The sequence below is a fragment of the Arvicanthis niloticus genome, chromosome 5 (assembly GCF_011762505.2).
Source record: "Arvicanthis niloticus isolate mArvNil1 chromosome 5, mArvNil1.pat.X, whole genome shotgun sequence".
Lineage (NCBI taxonomy): Eukaryota > Metazoa > Chordata > Mammalia > Rodentia > Muridae > Arvicanthis > Arvicanthis niloticus.
The window spans coordinates 95,098,694-95,122,905 of record NC_047662.1 but is presented as its reverse complement, the minus strand read 5'-3'; the positions used below and the strand labels follow the sequence as shown (position 1 = coordinate 95,122,905).

General features: G+C 42.3%; 2 protein-coding genes across 4 annotated transcripts in view; one reads left to right on the top strand and one right to left on the bottom strand.

Annotated features, from left to right (window-relative positions):
- The window catches only part of LOC117709136 (acyl-coenzyme A amino acid N-acyltransferase 2-like), a 97,066-nt gene that overhangs the window by 2,274 nt on the left and 70,580 nt on the right, over positions 1-24,212 (top strand). The window lies entirely within an intron of this gene.
- Positions 11,420-15,366, bottom strand: LOC117708778 (acyl-coenzyme A amino acid N-acyltransferase 2-like). 2 transcript variants are annotated; one of them, XM_034502625.2, is made up of 4 exons: positions 15,232-15,366; positions 14,543-15,033; positions 13,192-13,394; positions 11,420-12,223 (listed from the first exon to the last, which is right to left on the bottom strand). In XM_034502625.2, the coding sequence occupies exons 2-4, from the start codon at positions 15,003-15,005 to the stop codon at positions 11,627-11,629; spliced, it is 1,263 nt and encodes a 420-aa protein (XP_034358516.1). In that variant the 5' UTR covers positions 15,006-15,033; positions 15,232-15,366; the 3' UTR covers positions 11,420-11,626. The 2 variants fall into 2 exon arrangements, with proteins under 2 accessions (XP_034358516.1, XP_076791093.1); XM_076934978.1 differs by having other exon boundaries at positions 15,228-15,356.

The following is a 24,212-nucleotide window of genomic DNA, read 5'->3' as shown; positions in this document are numbered from 1 at the left end:
CATGGCTAACACACATTCCCCTCCAATATTCCTGAGTTAATACTTACTAAATCTATATTTCACCTTTGCTGCCCTGGATGCTACTGGGCAGCCCTCCAGGGGCCGGTTTCCCCTCCTACCCACATTTCAGCTCTCTCTCCCTCCTGCACCTTTCTGGAGTGGTTCATCTCCTATGCCCTCATCATGGCCGAATTCCCTCTTCCTCCTTCCCCAGTTTTTTCCAGGGAATCTTAAAAGTGCTGCCTGTCTCCCTGCCCAATCAATGGCCACCAGTAACTTTATTGACCAGTCCCAAACTAATAGGACAGGCTTCTTTTAGTCCTTCCTGCAGGACATTGAAAACAGGTTTTTGGGTCACATAATTAGCATGAGAATGAGCAGCTACAATAGTGGCCTAGATTTCCTGGATGCTTTGTGTCAGGTATTTTCTTAGATTTAACATTTTCTTTGGCCAATGTATCTATTTCTTCTACTGTCTTTTCAATACCTGAGGTTCTCTTGTCCATCTCTTGCATTCTGTAGGTGATGCTTGTGTCTATTGCTTCTGTTTGTTGTCCTAGATTTTCCATCTCCAGGACTCCCTCAGTTAGTGTTTTCGATATTGCTGCTATTTCCATTTTCCGGTCTTAAACAGTTTTATTGTTTTCTTCAACTGTTTGTTTTTTTCTTGGCTTTCATTAAGGGAGTTATTAATTTCATTTTAAGGACCTCTATTATCTGTATAAAGTTGGGTTTAAGGTCATTTCCTTGCATGTCAGCTGTGTTATAATGTTCAGAGCTTGCTGTAATAGAATGGCTGAACTCTGGTGGTGCCATATTTCCCTGGCTGTTGTTGTGTTCTTACACTGGTGTCTAGGCATTTGGGTTTGGGGGTAATTATAGGTTTAGGTGCTGATTGCTGAGTTTGTCTTTGTTGAATGGGTGTTTTGTTCCTTGGTTTCTGTTTCCTCTCTGGTCTTTTGGGCTGGAGTGCTCTGTGGTTAAGTAGAGGGTCTTTACCCAAGTTGATGGCTGGAGTTCAGGAGGCTGGTGTGTCCACTGGCCTAGCAGGGGATACTCTGGGGTTCTGGAGCCTGTATACCATCTGGTGGAGTAGGGATGTTTCACCAAAGACATGACTCAGATATAGTGATGAAGAGAGGAGGGGCTGTTGATGGTAGGTTGGGTGAGCTCTCTTGTAGGGCTGATGGTCCATGAGTCCATCGAGTAGGTGTTTACCTAGGGATCTGGGATCAAGAGAGTGGCCTCTGGAGGAGAAGAGGATTTCTGTTGGAGGTATGGGATAATATATGGTAAGGAGAAAAGGAGCTATTGAGAGTAGGCTGGGCAGGATCTGTGAGAATGTTGGTAATCCATGAGTGTGGAGAGGAGTGCTTACCTGGGGTTCTCGATGCTAGAGTGGCCTCTAGTGGAGGAGGGACACAAACTCTTATGAAAAGAAAGCGCATAAGTGCTACATACTTATAGTTTCAGAGGTTTAGTTCATTGTATTCATGGCAGGGCTCATGGTGGCTCACAGGCATGAAAGTGGAGAAGTACCTGAGAGTTCTACCTCTAGATCCATGGGCGGCAGGAAGAGAATGGCCTGGCGTGATCTTTTGAAACCTCAAAGCTGTGACATCACTTCTTCCAACAGTGCCATACCTCCTAATTCTTCCTGATGGCTAAGTATTCAAAGGTGTAAGCATATGAGGGCCATTTTTACTCAAACCACTGTATTCTTCTCTGTTCATTTAGTTGAACTCAAGACTGCTTAAAACTCCCAAGTCTAAAGTTTCTTCTCAGATTCAAGAAAACTGCTTAATTGTAATCCCTGGTAAAATTAAAATAAAGAAGCAGATCATATACTTGCAACATATAATGGTCCAGAACACACATCATCATTCCAAAACAGATGAAAGAGAGCATAGTGAGGAAATACTTTATCAAAGCAAGACCAAAGCTCAACAGGGAAAACTCCAAACTCTGCATCTCCATATCTGATGTCAAACTGGTCTTCAGATCTCCAACTCTCCTTAGCTTTGCTGGTTGTAACACACTTCTTTCTCTTGAGATGGTTCTACACCCAGTCTGCAGCTTTCCCAAAGAACTTTAGTAGCTTTTCTGCTCCACCTTGGCAGCCTTTTGTGGCACACATAGCATCTCTCTTGAGTAGACTACACTCCATTCACTTGATGACTGGCCTCAGACCCTGGTTTCTCTGCTATCTTGTAGTCTCTATTGCAGCTTGGACTTCACATTCAGAATCATATAATAAACACCCTCCTAGTGCTTCACAGGAATCTAATCTGTCCTTATAACCCCATCTGAAACCTTAACACAGGCATTCAGGAATTCCACTTCCTCATTTTTTTCTTTTAGCTTCTTTTATGCCTATGAAACAAGTACCAAATGGACAGTATTGCCATGTTCTGTTGCTAACTCAAGCTGTAGTCTAGTCTCCTTGAAACAAAGTTGCATCTGCCTTTTGCCTTTCTGGTTGGTCATGGAGAAACACTTCCCTGTTATGTTGTTTCTGTGGAGAAAACACCTTCAGTTACATTCTCAACTTAGTTTTTTCCTTCAAATAAATTGGATTCTCAGAAAGAAAATCCTTTGGTGGATGAGGTCCCTATCTTTGCTATTGTGCAAGCACATCAACGACCATTCAACAGTCCCAATTTAACTATCATGGCTGATTTTCAATACCATCCCTGTCTGCCACCTTAAATTCCCTTCTCCAGCAAACAGCCTTACCCCCACCAGTTCATCCAGCCTTCTATTCTACTTCTTGCACCGGTAGACCTGAAAAAAGAGCAGTGAGAAGAAACTGTAACACAGCCTAAATGCTAATCTTCTCTTGAGACTTCCCCTTCAAAAACAAATTAATTCATTACCTTTTAATTAAGCTTCATAAAAGTTCTCAGGAACAGGGCAGAATGCAGCCAGATTCTTTGCCAGAATATATAAAACTCGTCAAATATACATATAATATATATATATTATATATATATATATTCCCCATATATATATATTCTCCAAATATATATATATATAAATATATATAAATATATCTCCAAATATATATATATATATATTCTCCAAATATATATATATATATATTTATATCCAAATATATATATATATATATTTTCCAAAGAGCCCTTGATCTCTTCTGGGATGTCATGAGTGGGCATTTCTTGTCACATTTGGTCTTCCAAACTCCCACCAAAAAAAAAAAACATTAAGCTCTGCTCACAGTGTCCTAGGGCTTTTAAAACCTCACAGTTCTAAACTTTACTACATCCCTTCTGCCAACAAGTTCCAACAGCCACATGATAACACCACAGTTATTTTTGTTAGAGCAGTGGCCACACTTCTCAACACCAGTTTTCTGTATTGGTTACCCTTTTGTTACTGTGACAGAAATTTTGACAAATCAACTTAATTTTGACTTGATTTTGGCTCATGGTTAAAGGATGCAGTCCATGAAAAGCCACAGTATCAAGAACTTGAAGCAGCTGGTCACATGACTACATTCAGGAAGCAGAGAGAGATTAATGCTGACATCCATAAGTCCAGTCTATATGAGGATGCCACTCACATTAGGATAGGTCTGTCTATTTCAACCCAATCTAGAAATGCCATCAGAGACTTGCCATGAGCTTTGTTTCCTAGATAATTTTAGTTCCTGTCAAGTTGATAACATTAACCTTATGGCTGGCAGCAAAACCTCCAGCATATGAACTTTCTCAGCTTTAAGCATTACACTGACCAAGTAAAAGCACACAAAGTTAAGCAATATAACACTAATGAGTGATTTTTATGTTTCTGGCTTCTAGTGATAATTCTAAACATTTAAATAAAATCAAACTTTTCACTGTATTGTTCCAAAGGATGTCAGCGATAAAAGAACGGTGATATCAATTTCATACGGTTTAAGAAAACAGAAATCAGGCCAATGAGTGAAAAAAAAAATTAACGAACTATTCTGTTAAACTGTTGGAAGGTAAGAAGGGGCAGAGAGATTGAGCTGACAGGAGCTGCTTCATGAGAGTGACAGACAAGATGTCATCTGTGGAGCAGAGAGGAGCCATCACCAGCCACTGACTTTGTCAGCACCATGATCTTAGACTTCCTAGCCTCCACAGCTGTGAGCTACACATTCACAGAGTTCATGAAAACCTTGTTCTAGGGTATTGTATTTCAACAGCAAAAACAGTCACAGAAACTGATACCTCTTCAGTTTCAATAGGTAGGGATACCATAACTAACACCCAAAGAAGTAAAAGTAGCTGTAACTGTACAATGAGTAAAGACTGGAAGAGTTTTGAGAAACACTGTCATAGAAAAAGCATTAAACGTGATTCTAGTGAGGGGGTCACAGAAGAGGACTGTGGGACAGATTTAAGACATGACCTGTGCCTATGACCAGACATTGGTAGAATTATGACTGGTAAGAGTCATCTTAATGAGATACACTGATAAGGTGTCACCTACAGAGCAGAGAGCCCACTGCCATCAGACACACCACATGTGCTTAGCCTGATCTTGGATTTCTGAGATTCCAGAATGGGGTGGAATAATTTTCTATTACTCACAAATTACCAATTCTAAGGTATTATGTTTACAACTCTTACCCCCAAAGGACCCAGGGCGTTTACACAAGGTTCTTGGTAACATTGGTCTACGTAGTTGCCAGGCAGGCTAGGAAATGTAATGTAACCTAAGATGAAAATAAAGCTAACATATTTGTGAAAAACACCATTGCTTTCATACAATCTCAATACAGAAGAAACTTGAAACACTTACAAAAACTTTTTATTGATTATTTGTGAGTTTCACAACCTGTACCCCATCCCAATCGTTTCCCCATCCCCTTGTATCCAACCTTCACCCTCAAAACCTTCCCCACCAAGTAAACACACACACACACACACACACACACACACACACACACACACACGAATACAAAATCAAAACAAAGCATAGAAGCCATCTCATCCTGGAAGCTGTGCCATACAATACACTCTTTTGTCAACCTATCTTCACTTGCAAATGTTCATTACAATGAGTCATTGGTCTGGTTTGAAGCTTCTGGCTTCTGTGATACCATCAACATTGGATACTCACAGGGACTCCTCCCCATTGTCCTGTTGTTGCCCTGTGTCATGGAGACCCTGCAGCACTGGATCATTAGGACTGACCTTTTCACATGCTCCAACAGATTACAGGTGATGTAGATTTTTGAGACTGTGCTGTAGGCTTAGATTATATATATATAGTATATGAGTACACTGTCACTCTCTTCTGACACACCAGAAGAGGCATCTGATCCATACTGATGGTTGTGAGCCACCACGAGGTTTCTGGGACTCAGGACCTCTGGAAGAAGTCAGTGCTATTAACTACTGAACCATCTCTCCAGCCCTAGGCTTAGATTTAAAAACAACAACAACAAAAACAAACCCTCTACTTTTAATACGGGTTTCCAAATGCTTTGACCCCTCCCCCATTCTAGCCCACTGTCCGAAAGTAGCGGTGGAAAGGCATAGGGCAAGGGGATGTGGACCTGTTTAGAAGTAGTTCTTTGTGGTGATTCCATCAATCCAATTTAGTAGTGTCAGGATACCAAACATGAATCAGCATCAGTGGCACAGTCCAGCTGAAACTGCCAGGCACTAGTCAGTGGGATCCATCAGAATCAGCCCAGATGACAGGAAAAATTCTCTGCTATGCTTCTCTCAACAAATTTAGGATCCACAAAGAATTGAGCCCAAGGAAGTGTTGCAAGGCTGGCTATGCAAGCGCTCCACCACTCTCTATTGAGTCCTATTTATACTCTCTCTAAACATCATGTGTCCTCCCCTGGGTCTTGCCTCAGGAAAACACCACATGAGTCTATATCACATGACATCTCCAGAAACTTCTACTTCAGTGGGCTAATTCAAAACCCTGGATCTGGTCGTGAGTGGTAGCTGAGCTGGTCAGCCCCCCTGGCTCTCCCTCACACTCTCCAACACTGTTCTGGCCAGGCCACCTAATGCTACCATGGGCAGAAGCTAGGAAAGCTTCTCCAGCATTCATGCCCTCAGGTCCAGCTTACCCAGACCTCCAGAACCAACTCCATTGTGCACACAGCGCACACACTGCCAAATGTTGCTGCTGCTGAGGAACAGGGCCAATTCATATGCTCTCCAGACTGCTGCAGTTAACAAGGGAATGGGGAGAGGACATCACACCAGCACCCATGTCACCTCGTGGCAGATGAGTGGCTGGGCCAGCTCTCCCTTTCTTTCATCCTCTAGACTGGTACACTCACACCCCTGCCACTAGGGCCTCTGTGTTCGTGCCACCCCACAGCAGACAAATAATGGGGTCAGCTCTCTCACACTCAAACCTCAGAGCCACCAGGGTCAACTTCACTGTGCTGTCCAGGTGAGGCACAGTGCCTGCACTCTACTCTCCTGAGTATTGCAACAAATGAGAGATTGGGCCATCTCTTCAGAGTGCCATGTCCAGTAGTAATGGGGCTGGTTCTATATAGCCCTTGGACCTCCATATGGTCTCTCGGGCTGACCTAAACATGGCCTTCAGAGCAGCTTGGGCTGAGAGTTTACTATGGCCTCAGGTAGAGGGGCTGGCTACTCATAACAGGTTATTTCTCTCCACTTTTGGGTCTCCAGTTCCATCTCTCTTCATAATGCCCAAATTGTTCTGTCTCTCTCTCTCTCTCTCTCTCTCTCTCTCTCTCTCTCTCTCTCTCTCCTTCTCTCTCTCTCTACCTCTCTCTTTCTCTCTCTACTCTCTCTTCCTCCCCTTCTCTCTTTCTACCTCACTCTTCCTCTCCCCTCCCCTCTCTCTCTTTCTCTCTCTCTCTTTTCTTTTTTATTGGATATTTTATTTATTTACATTTCAGATGTTTTCCCCTTTTCGCATTTCCCCTCCCTCAGAAACCCCCTATGCCATCCCCCCTTCTTCTGCTTCTGGGAGTGTGTGCCCCCAACCACATACCCACTCCTTCCTCCCCACCCTCGAATTCCCCCACAATGGAGCATCCAGCCTTCACGTGACCAAGGACCTCCTCTCCCACCTATGCCCAACAAGGTCATTCTCCACTACAAATACAGCTGGGGCCACTGGTCTCTCCCTATGTGCTCCCAGGCTGGTAGTTTTAGACCCTGGGAGCTCTGGTTGATTGGTATTGTTGCTCTCCCCATGGGGCCGAAAATGCCTTCAACTCCTTTAGTCTTCTAACTCTTTCCTCCATTGGGAACCCCATGATCAGTTCAATGGTTGGCTTTGAGCATCTGCCTCTGTATATATCAGGCTCTGGCAGAGCCTCTAAGGAGACAGCTATGTAAGTCTCCTGTCAGCATGCACTTCCTGGCATGCACAACAGCATCTGCCTTTGGTGACTGCACATGGCATGGATACCCAGGTGGGCAGTCTCCGGACGACCCCTCCTTCAACTTCTGTTCTATACTTTGTCTCCATATTTGCTCCCATGCGTATTTTGTTACTCCTTCTAAGAAGGACCACAGCACTCACACTTTGGTCTTTCTTCTTCTTGAGCTTCATCCAGTCTGTGAGTTGTATCTTAGGTATTGTGAGCTTTTGGGATAATACCCACTTATCAGTGAGTACATACCATGTGTGTTTTTTTGTGATTGGGTTACCTCACTCAGGATGATATTTTCCAGTTCCATCTATTTGCCTAAGAATTTCATGAACTCATTGTTTTAACTCATTAATTTAATAGCTGAGTAGTACTCCATTGTGTAAATATACCACATTTTCTGTATCCATTCCTCTGTTGAAGAACATCTGGGTTCTTTCCAGCTTCTAACTATTGTAAATAAGGCTGCTATGAACATAGTGGAGCATGTGTCCCTGTTGTGTGTTGAAGCATTTTTTGGCTCAGGAGTGGTATAGGGTCCTCAGGTAGTACTATGTTCAGTTTTCTGAGGAACTGCCAGACTGCTTTCCATAGTGGTTGTACCAGCTTGCAATCCCACCAACAATGGAACAGTGTTCCTCTTTCTCCACATCCTCATCAGCATCTGCTATCAGAACTTCAAGTCTCTGAGGAAAGAAAATGAGGAAGTTCTCAGAAGATGGAAAGATCTCCCATGCTCATGGATTTTGAAGGATTAATATAGTAAAAATGGCCATCTTGTTGAAAGCAATCTATACATTCAATGCAATCCCCATCAAAATTCCAAATCAATTCTTCATAGAGATAGAAAGAGCAATTTCCAAATTAATTTGGAATAACAAGAAAAGACAGCATAGTGAAAACTATTCTCAACAATAAAAGAACTTCTGGAGGAATCACCAATCCTGACCTCAAGCTGTATTACAGCAATAGTGATAAAAACTGCATGGTATTGGTACAGAGACAGGCAAAAAGATTAATGGAATAAAACTGAAGACCCAGAAATGAACCCACATACCCATGGTTACTTGATCTTTGACAAAGAAACTAAAACTGTCCAGTGAAAAAAGGACAGCATTTTCAATAAATGGTGCTTGTTCAACTAACTGGAGGGCAGCATGTAGAAGGATGCAAATCAATCCATTCAAGTTCAAGTTCCAGTGCCTTTTCTCATTCCACCAGAGTCACAACTTTCACGTGTGGCCTCTGGTAATATTTTCAAAAGCACATTCCTCATGTGACTCTTTTGTCTTCAGTCCACACCACTGCAGAGATGGAAAGAGGATAACCTGCTTATAAGATTACTGCCCTAGAGGAGTAAATCAATAACAAAATCCAAGAGACCAGAGCCAGGGGTGAGAGGAAAAGTCAAGGATAAAGGATTAAGTATTAAAGTGCATTCTGGAACAGCTCAGTTGGAAGGCAGCCTAGGACAGAATCTCTGTTTTCAGTCTGTGGCAGCTGCTGCTCCTGCTCTGACCCTGGGGACCCAACAAACAGGACCTTGGAGCTGCTGCTGCTTCTCAAGGAAACATTTGTAACTTTCAACAACAAGCTGCAGTGTTATGTATAAAAAGACATATAAGCTAACAGACTGGATAAGGAAACAGGATGCAGCATTTTGCTGCATACAAGAAACACATCTCAATAACAAAGATAGTCACTACCTCAGAGTAAAAGCCTGGGAAAAGATCTTCCAAGCAAATGGTTCCAAGAAACAAGCTAAAGTTGCCATCCATCCTAGTATCCAATAAAACAGACATTCAACCAAAGGTTCTCTAGCAAGATGAGAAAGGACACTTCATATTCATCAGAGGAAAAACCCACCGAGAGAATTAATGCCAAGGCAGGAAAGGGTGGGTGGAGGGTGGAGGGGCCAGGAGAGGGGGGATAGTATAGGGGGTTCTGGAAAAGAAACCTAGAAAGGGGATAACATTTGAAATGCAAAAAAAGAAAATATCAAATAAAAGAAAAAAGAACAAAATAAAAATGACCAAAGAATTACAGAAAATTGCATAAGAAGAAAAAAGTAGAATTGATAAATGGGACCCCATGAAACTGGAAAGCTTCCTTAAGGCAAAGGACATAGTCAATAGGATAAATCCATAACCGACAGATTGGGAAAAAATCTCCACAAACCCCACATCCAATAGAGGGCTAATATCTAAAATATATAATGATCTCAAGAAGCTAACCACCAAAAAAGCAAACAACCCCATCAAAAAATGGGGAATAGAACTAAACAAAATTCACAACAGAGGAATCTTGAGTGGCTAAGAAGCACTTTAAGAAATGTTCAAAGTCCTTATTGATCAGGAAAATGCAAATCAAAATGACTCTGAGATTCTACCTTACAACAATCAGAATAGCTAAGATCAAAACCTCAGGTGACAGCATATGTTGGTGAGGATGTAGAGAAAAAGGAACACCATTGCTGGTGGGGTTGCAAACTGGTACACCCACTCTAAAAGTCAATCTGGAGATTCCTCAGAAAATTAGAAATTGATCTACCTGAAGATCCAGTTATACCATTCTTGGGCATATACCCAAAAGATGCCCCACCATGCCACATGGGCACGTGATCAACTATATGCATAGTAGCACTTTTTGTGATATACTAGAAGACAGAAACAACCCAGATGTCCCACAACAGAAGAATGAATGCAAAAAATGTGGTTCATTTACACAATGGAATACTACCCAGCTATTAAGAATGAGGACATCCTGAGTTTTGCAGGCAAATGGATGGAACTAGAAAATATCATTCTGAGAAAGGTAACTCAGACCCAAAAGGACATGCATGGTATGTACTCACTAATAAGTGGATATTAGCAAAAAAAAAAAAAATACAGGATACAATCCACAGATAACAAAAAGGTTAACAAGCAGAAGGGCCCAAGTGAGAATGCCTGGATCCCACTTGGAAGGAAGAAGAAAGCAATTACAGGAGGGGGGAGGAAGGAGGAACTTGGGTGGGAAAAAGGACAGGGAGGGGAAGAAGGGAACAGGATCAGGTATTGCAGAGGGGAACAGGACTGAAGCCCTGAGGGCCAGTAGAAAGATGGAAACAGGCAACCTTGGGAAGTAGGTGGTGGGGGGACCGTCTAAAATGTACCAGAGACCTGGGAGGTGAGAGACTCTCAGGACTGGAAGAGAGGGACCTTAAATAAAATGTCCTACAATGGGGAGAGGGAACTTGTAGAGTCCCCCTCCAGTAGAAAGACAGGACATCAAGTGGAGGGATGCGGTTGCCTCCCACAGTCAAAAATTCTGACCCATAATTGTTCCTGTCTGAAAGAACTACAGGGAAAAAATGGAGAAGAGCCTGAAACACAAGAGGTCCAGCAACAGGCCCAAATTGGGATCCAGCTCAGGGGGAAGCCCCAAGTCCTAACACTACTACTGATACTATGGTGTGCTTACAAACAGGGGCCTATCATGGTGCCCTCTGAAACACTCAACAAGCTTCTGAAAGAGTCAGATGCAGATATTTACACCCAACCAATAGACAGAAGCTGCTGACCCCTTTGGTTGAATTAGGGAAAATCTGGAAGAACCTGAGGAGGAGGACAACCCTGTATGTGGACCAGCAGTCTCAACTAACCTAGACTCCCAAGGTCTCTCAGAAATTGAGCCACACCCAGGCAGCATACACCAGCTGATATGAGGCCCCCAACACAAACACAGCAGAGGACTGCCCCATCTAGGTTCAGTCAGAGAAGATGCACCTAACCCTGAAGAGACTTGAGGCCCCAGGGAGCTGAAAGGTGTGGTGAGGTGGGAGGTGGGAGAGGGGAGGGTTGAGCAGTGGGGACATCCTTGTGGAGACTGGGGAGGAGAAATGGGATGTGGAATAGAGGGTCAACTAGGAGGTGAATAAAATCTAGACTGTAAAAATGATTAAACAAACAAATGAACAAAACAAAAAACTTCTGCTGATCTTTGAAAAAAAAGAAAAAAAAAATTTCAAACTACATACAAATTCATCATAAACACCTCAGATGCACATGTGTCCTGGTGTTTTATTTGTCTCATTTCCTTCCAATTGAATTGGGATGATGGGATGAATGTGAGTGTAAGGAAGCCAGGGGAATTCTGTCCCTCATTCCCACCCTTTACCAGCATTCCGTAACCAATTCTTTGACCCCCCACACCAATTCCAATCTTTTCTCTAATGTACTCCCAGCCCTTGACTCCAGCATGGTCACACTATTTAGAGTTGCTTCTGGACTGAAGGAGGTGTTGCCTGAAGAACTTTTGGATTTCTCTCCAGGAGTGTTCCTGGGCTGCTGCATGAGCAACAGGATCTCCTCCCCAAAGCATTGGTCTACCAAAGAAAGGGTGCCAGGAGGCTATGCAAAAGGGAGAGTAAGGAGGATCTATGAAGTGTCCTGCCCCAGGGTATGCCAGCATCCTTGCACTGCTTCTCCCGTGACTCCGGAGCTGGTCCATGGCCCTCTGTGCATGTGACTTGCCATCCAAGCATTCATCATTCTCTCCCACAATGAAGAGGATCTTCCCTTGGGCCTTTTCCACTGGAAGTATATTCTGTGGCTTCAGCTTATTCTGGAGATCATCTATACAGTGACGGAGGCATAAAGCCCCTGAAACATGGACTTGGGTCTTTTCCAGAGCCAGTCTGATGGGTGTCACCACCAGATCCCGGTATCTTAGTGGAAAGTCTAAGATGGTGCTGGGCCCGTTTATGCAGACTGTGGCAGCCACCTGCTTCAGATAACAGGCCATGGCCAGTCCAATCTCTGCTCCTTTGCTTATGGAGATCACACCAATTCCTGGCTGTTGGATCTTAAATTCAAAGCAAAGGGAAAACAGTTTATATATTGCCTCTGGGAAGAAGCTCTCCAGAGGGGAGGTCAGGCAGTCAAAACAGTCAAACTCTGGCACTCAGGTCGTCCCAGTTTTCGAGATCTAGAGACTACTACCGATTTAATAATACCTTCTCTGAGCTTTACCATCTTGAGGGAACAGCTATATCATCCACCTTTAAACAATCAAACTATAACTTCATGAAAAGTAGAGTTATAGAGATAGGTGTGGTGGCAAGGTCCTGTAATCACAACACCAGGGAAACTGAGGCCAGAGATTTTGAGTTCCAGTCCATCCTAGGCTACATAGGGAGAAGTAAAGTTCTAAAAATATAATTAGAACCCAGTAACATTGAATGAACAAGACAAGAGCAGAAGTAGTTGTAGAACATAGAATCCCATTCTTGACTTCACTAGAGGAAGGTATTTGGGGCTGGGAAGATAGCTCAGTGGTAGAGTGCTTGCTGGGAAAACATGAGGCCTCACAGTCAGTTCCTTGGATCTATGTTTAAAAGGCAGGCAAGGGTGGTGGTGCACAGTTGTACTCCCATGCACTGAGGAGGCACTAGCACATATTTGATCACTAGCACAAATAGCAATACTTTGGGAGAAAGAATCATGTAGAGATCATCACTGATGTATGAAAACATACCAAGTTCAGGATTTAGGATCAGTAGCTGATAGAACATTGGAGGGTCATGTGAATATATTGCAAGAACTTCAAATGTGACATGTTTGGCTTTTCCCAGTGAAGAGTGTCACAATGTGCACACTATACATTTATTGTCTTCTGTGTGTTAGGAAACAGTAATCAGTAACCAACTCAACAAGTTTGTCATTCTTAAAATGTTAACTGTGCTCTGCCCAAGACTGCACAGATTAGACCAGCCATCTGTGCTTTGCCTTTCCTATGAGTTCACAAGATGAAACAAAACGTGTTTTCAATACCTTGGGGTGAGCTAGTAGGAAGTTGGCAGCTTCCTCAAAATAGTCCAAGTCCTCCTCTAGCAGTTCCTCAGGTAGGTCTTCATAGGCGAAATACGCTAATGCCAGCACTGCAAAGCCATGGGAAGCCAAAAGACTGGCTCGAAATTCAACTAGACCCCCAGTGAACCCAAACAAATCAATAATTCCTGGGAAAGGACCTTCCCCTGGCAGAAAAAAAAAGAAACAAGAAAATGGCATCAAAAGAGAGCTAAGTATGACAGTCAAAGCAAAGGCAGCACAAGGAAGTGTTTATAGACACACAGTGGTGCATGTCCATACACGCTCACACATGCATGCACGCATAAACACATGTTCACATGACAGTGCACATTTTATTTCATCCAAATAGGTCCTCTAATTGTGAATCACACATTCATATGGGCTCATATAAGTGAATATGGGAGAAAGCCGACCATAAGAAATCATTTGAACATGCTGTGGTCAATATTTTAATTCAAAATACAATGAGTAGTGGTTCCAAGGTCTGCTGGTGCCCACAGGACTTCACGTTACTGTGGTTCTGAATACATAGCAGGCCCACTTATCTCCACCGGTGTCAGTATAGCAGTCACCAATCTTTGTGACCTCCAACACCTGGGCTCAGATTCAAGTTTCTTTGTTGCATGCAATGGACCACAGCACTTTTACAGCATAACAGTTCTTCGTACATATAGACACATACTGTTTAATTACAGAGAGCAGGAGGGCTTCTGGTGTGTTCCAGCCATGGCCATCATTCCTCAGCATGTATCAAAGTTGCAAATCTTCTTATTTTATTGTGTTAGAGTGTCTGATTTTTAAAATTGCCTTCTACCTTACTGACTTGAGTTTCAGAAAAATCTCATCAAGTGACCTTTGACTGAAGATAAGGGTAGAATTTCAAACATATTTTTAAGTGGCCCTAAATATACTGGTACACTGTGGTTCTACATATTTATGTGAAACAGAATTCTTAGGACTGATAATTATGAAACCAAAATCTTAGCCAATCCTGAAAAACAGTGAAGATGACTATTCACACCCCCATATTCTCAAGTATTTAACCAAAGCTTAATTCCATTTGGAAAAATGGGCAAGTCCATTGATCTTATCAGTTTGCAAATTTGCTTTCTTTTCTAATAAGTGGTACAATTATAAGGATACCAAATAATAATTTTAAAATTATATTTATACATTATTAGTAACTGGCCTCTATACCTATTTCATATACCTATCTACCCAAGATCCTACAAACATTCCTATAGCAAAAACAGCTCACAAGCAGAAAAAAAAGTAAGCAACTATATTATGTATCAACAAAGATAATTCTCACCTGGAGGGAGAAAAAGGGCTCCCCGTACTCGACCTTCTCGGATCTGCTCCCGCTTAACCCCAGGACCAACAAACCAGCGCTGCACTGTCTGGCTGGCCTTGGGTGGAATTCTGACTGTATCTTGCAAGCAAATAGAGTCGTACAGTTCCAGACAGATTCGAAGGGGGGTGTTCATCACATCTTTCTTGACCAGCCTGTGGAAAGCCTTCTTGGGTTTCAGAGACCAAAAGAGGCCCATTGGGTGGACCCCTACGTAGTCACCCCCCAAGGCCGATGCCTGCTCCACGTCCACCTCACCAGCCTCGTTAGCCTTGTAGAAGGCTTGGGATTGGAACAGATTGTCCTTCTCATCTTTCACTGTCGCCTTGATGGTCACTATCTGCGATGGAGGAAGGCCTATTGCTCGGATGGACACGGGCTCATCCGCCAGGGCATTTGAAGGTGTGGCTATCAACTGGAACATTGTCAAACTCTTCAGAGGCACTTCCACCCTGCGATGAAAGAGGGAAAAAATGAGCTGAAGACTTAAAAGTCCAAGGCAAGGCTGTCCTCAAGCCTTTCAAGGACTTTAGAACAAAATGTGTAGCACTGGAAAGTGGGAAGGGGTCAGTGGTGGCAGGTGTGTGTGTGCGTGTGCGTGTGCGTGTGTGTGTGCGTGTGCCTGTGCGTGTGTGTTTCCTCTCACCGACCCAGGGTCTTGAAGATAAGGAGTCAGCAAGGGGAGAGAGGAAGTCAGGCAATGATAAGGGGAATTCCTGACTGTCTAGCAATCAGGCTGCTTCTTTGGCTCTGACTTACTATCCACCAAGTCCTTCTTTATATAGACAAGTTTCACAGAATAGACAGGTTAATGATTATTCAAGTGGTGCAGGTTATGCTGATCTTTTTTCTAAAGTTGCAAGTTCAGTCACAATTAGAAAACATGATCGAAACAGAATTTATTCTTATTATCAGTCCTATAACTCCAATGTAAAGAATCTAAAGAATGTTTCCTCCAAAGCAAATACCTTTATTATATGGCAGCCTGCTTTCATAGAAAAAATATGTCTGAACTGATCTTTAAATGAATAGCAAATACCAATGCTTAACTTCTTTCACTGTATGTTTTATCATTTACAGTTTATTTTAGACTGTCTAACTTACGGAGTTTTATTCCTCTAGGTGTTGGTGGGGGCACAACCTCATAGAAGCAGGAGGAGGGGAGATGGGATAGGGGGTTCCTGGGTTGGGGCGGTGGGGAATGGGGTATTAGGATGACATTTGAAATGTAAATAAAATATCTTATAAAAAATTGGGAAAAAAAAAGAAAGAAAATCATTTTCCAATCCTTTACTCTAGGGTAGTATTTATCTGTGAATTTAAGGTTTGTTTCCTGTATGCAGCGTAAAAATGAATCCTGTTTTCATATCCGTTCTGTTAGTCTGTGTCTTTTTATTGAAGAATTGAGTCCGTTGATATTGTTAATTCTCCTTATTTTGTAGTCGTTGCTGGTGGTGGTAGTGTGCATGCTTCTGTGTGTATCTGTGTGTGTTTACCTTCTTTCGGTTTTACTGGTGTGACATTATTTATTGCCTTTTTTTTTGAGGGTGTAGTTAGTCTCCTTTGGCTAGAGTTTTCCTTCTGGTATCTTCTGTAGGGCTGGATTTGTGGATAGATATTGTTTACTTTTGACTTTATTATGGAATATCTTGTATTCTCCAATTATGGTGGATTGAAATTTTTGCTCAGTATACTAATCTGGGAGGACATCTGTGGTCTCTAAGACTCTCTAGGACATCTGTTCAGGCCCTTCTGGCTTTTAGAGTCGCCATTGAAGAGGTCGGGTGTAACTCTAATAGTTATAATAGATATATAAATATATATATCTATATATTTATATATAGATATAAATAGATTATATAAATCTATTTATATAATAGATTTATATAATATATTATATAATATATTAATTATATAATCTATATTATATAATTATTATATAATATATATTATATAATCTATATTATATAATTATTATATAATATATATTATATAATCTATTAATAATAATTAATAGATTATATAATAGTTATAATAGATATAAAAATGCCTTTATATCAGACTTGGTCTTTTTCTTTTGCAGCTTTTAATATTCTTTGTTCTGTGTGTTTATTGTTTTGATTATTATAGAGTGAGGGAACTTCCCTTTCTGGTCCAAAACTACTTCATGATTTTTTGTAAGCTTCTTATACCTTTATAGGAATGTCTTTCTTTAGGATTTTTTTTCTATGATTTTGTTAAAAATATTTTCTGGTGGCCAATCCATACTTTTTTTCTTTAGAATGTCAATGAACTAAATTCACTGTGTTAACGCTGCAATTTTCTATTCTATAAATGTATCAGAATTTAATAATCTTCATAACTTCAATTTATAACCTAATTTTAAGTAACATTGTATTAAATATTTTATTTACAAATATTGGTCTTTAATATATTCCTTATAACAAATTCATTGATTTGGAAATCCCCACTTATGAAATATATTACTAATTTGTTTTCAGAAAGGCTTGACCAACTACCATTTTTTACTAGCAATTAGAAGAGAGTGCCCATGACTATGAACTTTTGAAAAGAGTTAGTATTATCTTTATTGCTTCTTTTGAAAGTGAAAATAAACATTACATTTTAATTTAAGAAAATGTTTTCTGGCCTTTGATCTGGGATTCTTCTTCTTTTATTCCTATTATTTTTAGGTTTGCTCTTTTGATAGTGTGAAGTGGTAAATTGTTATTCTGCTCTAAACTCCCTGGTGGCAGCACATTGTGAGTGCACTTCTTGCTCTCACAATGCTCTGGATTCACAAATGAAAGATACATACACCCATGCAGCCTTATTTTTAATATGCCTTAACAGTGCAATGGCTGAGTCACTCCCTAACTTCGCATGCCTAACACACACTCCCCTCCAATATTCCTGAGTTAATACTTACTAAATCTATATTTCACCTTTGCTGCCATGGACACTACTGGGCAGCCCTCCAGGGGCCGGTTTCCCCACCTACCCACATTTCAGCTCTCTCTCCCTCCTGCACCTTTCTGCAGTGGTCCATCTCCTATTCCCTCATCATGGCCGAATTCCCTCTTCCTCCTTCCCCAGTTTTTTCCAGGGAATCTTAAAAGTGCTGCCTGTCTCCCTGCCCAATCAATGGCCACCAGTAACTTTATTGACCAGTCCCAAACTAATAGGACAGGCTTCTTTTAGTCCTTCCTGCAGGACATTGAAAACAGGTTTTTGGGTCACATAATTAGCATGAGAACGAGCAGCTACAATAGTGGCCTAGATTTCCTGGATGCTTTGTGTCAGGGATTTTCTTAGATTTAACATTTTCTTTGGCCAATGTATCTATTTCTTCTACTGTCTTTTCAATAACTGAGGTTCTCTTGTCCATCTCTTGCATTCTGTAGGTGATGCTTGTGTCTATTGCTTCTGTTTGTTGTCCTAGATTTTGCATCTCCAGGACTCCCTCAGTTAGTGTTTTCGATATTGCTGCTATTTCCATTTTCCGGTCTTAAACAGTTTTATTGTTTTCTTCAACTGTTTTTTTTCTTGGCTTTCATTAAGGGAGTTATTAATTTCATTTTAAGGACCTCTATTATCTGTATAAAGTTGGGTTTAAGGTCATTTCCTTGCATGTCAGCTGTGTTATAATGTTCAGAGCTTGCTGTAATAGAATTGCTGAACTCTGGTGGTGCCATATTTCCCTGGCTGTTGTTGTGTTCTTACACTGGTGTCTAGGCATTTGGGTTTGGGGGTAATTATAGGTTTAGGTGCTGATTGCTGAGTTTGTCTTTGTTGAATGGGTGGTTTTGTTCCTTGGTTTCTGTTTCCTCTCTGGTCTTTTGGGCTAGAGTGCTCTGTGGTTAAGAAGAGGGTCTTTACCCAAGTTGATGGCTGGAGTTCAGGAGGCTGGTGTGTCCACTGGCCTAGCAGGGGATACTCTGGGGTTCTGGAGCCTGTATAGCCTCTGGTGGAGTAGGGACCTTTCACCAGAGACATGACCCAGATATAATGATGAAGAGAGGAGGGGCTGTTGATGGTAGGTTGGGTGAGCTCTGTTGAAGTGCTGATGGTCCATGAGTCTATCGAGTGGGTGTTTACCTAGGGATCTGGGATCAAGAGAGTGTCCTCTGGAGGATAAGAGTATTTCTGTTGGAGGTGTGGGATAATATATGGTAAGGAGAAAAGGAGCTATTGAGAATAGGCTGGGCAGGATCTGTGAGAATGTTGGTAATTCATGAGTGTGGAGAGGAGTGCTTACCTGGGGTTCTTGGTGCTAGAGTGTCCTCTAGTGGAGGAGGATCACAGAAACTCTTATGAAAAGAAAGCGCATAAGTGGTACATACTTATAGTTTCAGAGATTTAGTTCATTGTATTCATGGCGGGGCTCATGGTGGCTCACAGGCATGTAAGTGGAAAAGTACCTGAGAGTTCTACCTCTAGATCCATGGGCGGCAGGAAGAGAATGGCCTGGCGTGATCTTTTGAAACCTTAAAGCTGTGACATCACTTCTTCCAACAGTGCCATACCTCCTAATTCTTACTGATGACTAAGTATTCAAAGGTGTAAGCATATGGGGGCCATTTTTACTCAAACCACTGCATTCTTCTCTGTTCATTTAGTTGAACTCAAGACTGCTTAAAACTCCCAAGTTTAAAGTTTCTTCTCAGATTCAAGAAAATTGCTTAATTGTAATCCCTGGTAAAATTAAAATAAAGAAGCAGATCATATACTTGCAGCATATAATGGTCCAGAACACACATCATCATTCCAAAATGGATGAAAGAGAGCATAGTGAGGAAATACTTTATCAAAGCAAGACCAAAGCTCAACAGGGAAAACTCCAAACTCTGCATCTCCATATCTGATGTCAAACTGGTCTTCAGATCTCCAACTCTCCTTAGCTTTGCTGGTTGTAACACACTTCTTTCTCTTGAGATGGTTCTACACCCAGTCTGCAGCTTTCCCAAAGAACTTGAGTAGCTTTTCTGCTCCACCTTGGCAGCCTTTTGTGGCACACATAGCATCTCTCTTGAGTAGAGTACACTCCATTCACTTGATGACTGGCCTCAGACCCTGGTTTCTCTGCTATCTTGTAGTCTCTATTGCAGCTTGGACTTCACATTCAGAATCATATAATAAACACCCTCCTAGTGCTTCACAGGAATCTAATCTGTCCTTATAACCCCATCTGAAACCTAAACACAGGCATTCAGGAATTCCCCTTCCTCATTTTTTTTCTTTTAGCTTCTTTTATGCCTATGAAACAAGTACCAAATGGACAGTATTGCCATGTTCTGTTGCTAACTCAAGCTGTAGTCTAGTCTCCTTGAAACAAAGTTGCATCTGCCTTTTGCCTTTCAGGTTGGTCATGGAGAAACACTTCCCTGTTATGTTGTTTCTGTGGAGAAAACACCTTCAGTTACATTCTCAACTAGTTTTTTCCTTCAAATAAATTGGATTCTCAGAAAGAAAGTCCTTTGGTGGATGAGGTCCATATCTTTGCTATTGTGTAAGCACATCAATGACCATTCAACAGTCCCAATTTACCTATCATGGCTGATTTTCAATACCATCCCTGTCTGCCACCTTAAATTCCCTTCTCCAGAAAACAGCCTTACCCCCACCAGTTCATCCAGCCTTCTATTCTACTTCTTGCACCGGTAGACCTGAAAAAAGAGCAGTGAGAAGAAACTGTAACACAGCCTAAATGCTAGTCTTCTCTTGAGACTTCCCCTTCAAAAACAAATTAATTCATTAGCTTTTAATTCAGCTTCACAAAAGTTCTAAGGAAGAGGGCAGAATGCAGCCAGATTCTTTGCCAGAATATATAACTCATCAAATATATATATATATATATATATATATATATATATATATATATATATTTGTTCTAAACTTTACTACATCACTTCTGCCAAGAAGTTCCAAAAGCCACATTGTCACACTACAGTTATTTTTATTAGAGCAGTGGCCACACTTTTCAACACCAATATTCTGTATTGGTTACCCTTTTGTTACTGTGACAGAATATTTGACAAATAACTTATTTTTGACTTGATTTTGGCTCATGGTTTAAGGATGCAGTCCATGAAAAGCCATAGTATCAAGAACTTGAAGCAGCTTGTCACATGACTACATTCAGGAAGCAGAGAGAAATTAATGCTGACATCCATAAGTCCAGTCTATATGAGGATGCCACTCACATTAGGATAGGTCTGTCTATTTCAACCCAATCTAGAAATGCCATCAGAGACTTGCCATGAGCATTGTTTCCTAGATAATTTTAGTTCCTGTCAAGTTGATAACATTAACCTTATGGCTGGCAGCAAAACCTCCAGCATATGAACTTTTTCAGCTTTAAGCATCACATTGACCAAGTAAAAGCACACAAAGTTATACAATATAACACTAATGAGTGATTTTTATGTTTCTGACTTCTAGTGATAATTTTAAACATTTATGTAAGGATCCACGGTTAGAGGTGATATCATCTGCAATTACAAGATGTCACTGGCATCCTGTGCTCTCACAAGTAAACAACTAACTGCTCGGGTGCAAGAGGTGAAAGCGCGCCAAGCCACTGCCAATCCCGAGGCATAACAAGGTGTGATGAGTGAACAGCCAATCAGAAGTGAACACGCCACTCTAGGGTACATATAGCAGTGCCTCTTCTGGGTTCAGGGTCTTCTACTTCAACTGGTACGAGAATAAAGCCTCTCTGTGGTAACTACCCAAACACTGACTCTTGTGTCGCTTTTGCGGGCTAAGGGGACTCGGGGCGGCATGGAATATATGGTGCCGAAACTCGGGAAGGAACGAGCCATCTGGCACAGTGGAGACCCCTGGAGACTCGGGGTGGGTTAAAATACTACAGGATCGAGGTACGTCTCTGAGAGATATGTTTGGGGTGGAAGCCTTCATTGCGAGCGGATTTTCACCCATCGCCGCCTCTGCAGTAGTTGGCCTCTTGCTTGTGTTGCTTTTGCTTTTAGCTTATTTGTGTTGTGGGGATCCAGCTCGCAGCACAGCTATTAGGGCAAGTCAAGAGGTTTCAGGAGAGGTCCACTCCAGGGTATCAGAAACAGAGCGTGTTAGCCCGCATCAGGCCAAGAAGCCTGAGGAAAAAGATCAGGCCAAGGAACCTGGAAAGGAGAAGCAGGCAAAAAAGCCTGGGCAGCAGAGACAGGCCAAGGAGCCTGGTCAAAGAAAAGAGTGCTCAAAAGGAACAGGGGCCACTGCAGGGCCTGTTAAGGTTAAGGATCCTTCACCAGCTGGTGAAGAGAGAGTGGAGGTCAAAAGTACCCCCTTATATCCCATTAAGGAGCTTGCCTCCATAGACCTTGGCAGCTCTGAGGAGGAGAGCCTAGAGGAGGAGGCAGCCACCTGTGCAAAGGATAGCCGTTCTGGGATAAGACTAAGAAAGACCTTGAGCCCCTAGGCCTACTGTTGCCTCTGGCCTATACCCCAGGCAGTGCCTCTAATTCATTTCTTGGCCCAGGAGATTGGAGACAGCTACAGCTTGCATTTCCGGTCTTTGAAACGGCAGAAGGAGCACGTGTTCATGCCCCAGTAGAGTATAGGCAGGTCAAAGAATTAGCTGAGGCAGTACACACATATGGAATTGGAGCTAATTTTACCATATCCCAAGTGGATAGGTTAAGTACAGCTGCTATGACGCCAGGAGACTGGCAGGACACAGTGAAGGCGGTACTCAACAATGTGGGCCAATACCTAGAGTGGAAGGCCATGTGGCAGGAGGCCCTGCAAGCACAAGCCAGGATTAATGCAAACACTGAGGGACAGCAATTATGGACTTTTGACATGCTGGCTGGAGTTGGCGTACACGAGAACGACCAGACTGCTCACCCTTGGCAGGTCTACGCACAGATAGCATCAGCTGTAATAATGGCATGGAAGTCTCTCCCTAGGAAGGAAGTCAGTAACCTTTATTTGTCCAAGGTAGTTCAGACATCTAATGAGTCTTTTTCTGATTTTGTGGCCCAAATGACCGAGGCAGCGGGTAGGATTTTTGGTGAACCAGAGGAAGCAATGCCATTAATTGAACTGATGATCTTTGAAAATGCCACAGCTGAATGTCGTGCAGCCATTGCTCCTCAGAGAGCCAAAGGGCTACAAGACTGGTTAAGAGTCTGCCGTAGTTTGGGAGGTCCCCTTACTAATGCTGGACTTGCAGCAACTAACTTAGAAATGGCTGCAGTCCTCCTTAAGGGTCAGAATCGTGGAAAATTCCCTTCAAAACATATGGCCCGATGCTTTGCCTGTGGGAAGGCGGGACATTTGAAGAAAGAGTGCCCAAATAATCAAATACCATCAAAGCTGTGCACTAGGTGTGGAAAGGGCTATCATCTGGCTCGGGATTGCCGCTCTGTTAGAGATATAAGAGATCAGATCCTCCTTCCAAATCCCTCAGCCATTAAGGAAGGAAATTTTTCAAAAACAGATATACGGACCCAAGATCCCAGGGCCCCAAAAGATATGGGACACTGCTGAACACTCAGGGGACTCTTTTCGCTGCAGAGCCACAAGGGGTTCCACAGGAATGGACCTCTATTCCACCTCCCGAGTCCTACTAATGCCACACATGGGGATGCAGCCAATCCCAGTTGATTATAGAGGCCCCCTGACAGGGGGAAGTGTCGGCCTTATTTTAGGCCGCTCCTCTCTTACTTTAAAAGGACTCGTGGTACACCCCAGTGTAATAGATCAGGATTATACCGGAGAACTTCAAGTTCTCTGTTCTAGCCCACAAGGTGTATTCTCCATCTCCCCCAGGGACAGGATTGCTCAATTGGTTGTCCTTCCAAGCTTACATGATTGTTTTCCATCCACCGAGAAGCTTAGAGGTGCTCACAGGCTTGATTCCTCAGGAACTGACTTCGCTCATCTGATGGTTGACCTTAAAACTAGACCCACCTTACAGTAATAGAGGGGAAGAACTTTACTGGAATTCTGGACTCGGGAGTGGATAAAAGTATTATTTCTTCTAATTGGTGGCCTAAGGCATGGCCTGTAAAACGATCGTCCCACTCCCTACAAGGTTTGGGATATGAGGCTAGTCCCGCAGTCAGTTCTCACTCATTGACTTGGCAGGCACCAGAGGGTCAAACAGGAAGCTTTATACCTTATGTGCTTCCTCTCCCTGTCAATCTCTGGGGAAGAGACATCTTACAAGACCTAGGGCTAGTTCTGACTAGTGAATACTCTCCACAAGCTATAAACATTATAAAGAGAATGGGATTTAAAGAAGGGTAGGGTCTTGGCAGGAACGAAAAAGGAAGGTTAGATCCTGTCTCACAAGAATCAAACACAGGAAGACAAGGCCTGGGTTTTCCCTAGTTACCATTGAGGGTTCTATGCCCATACCCTGGCTCACAGAGTAGGCCGTGTGGGTTCCTCAGTGGTCCCTATCCTCTGAAAAATTGGAAGCTGCTACAAGACTAATTAAAGAACAAGTGCAGCTCGGTCATTTAGAACCTTCTACCTCTCCCTGGAATACACCCATATTTGTCATTAAAAAGAAATCCGGAAAGTGGAGACTTTTGCATGATTTAAGAGCCGTCAATGCACAGATGCGACTATTTGGCTCTGTGCAACGAGGCTTGCCTTTACT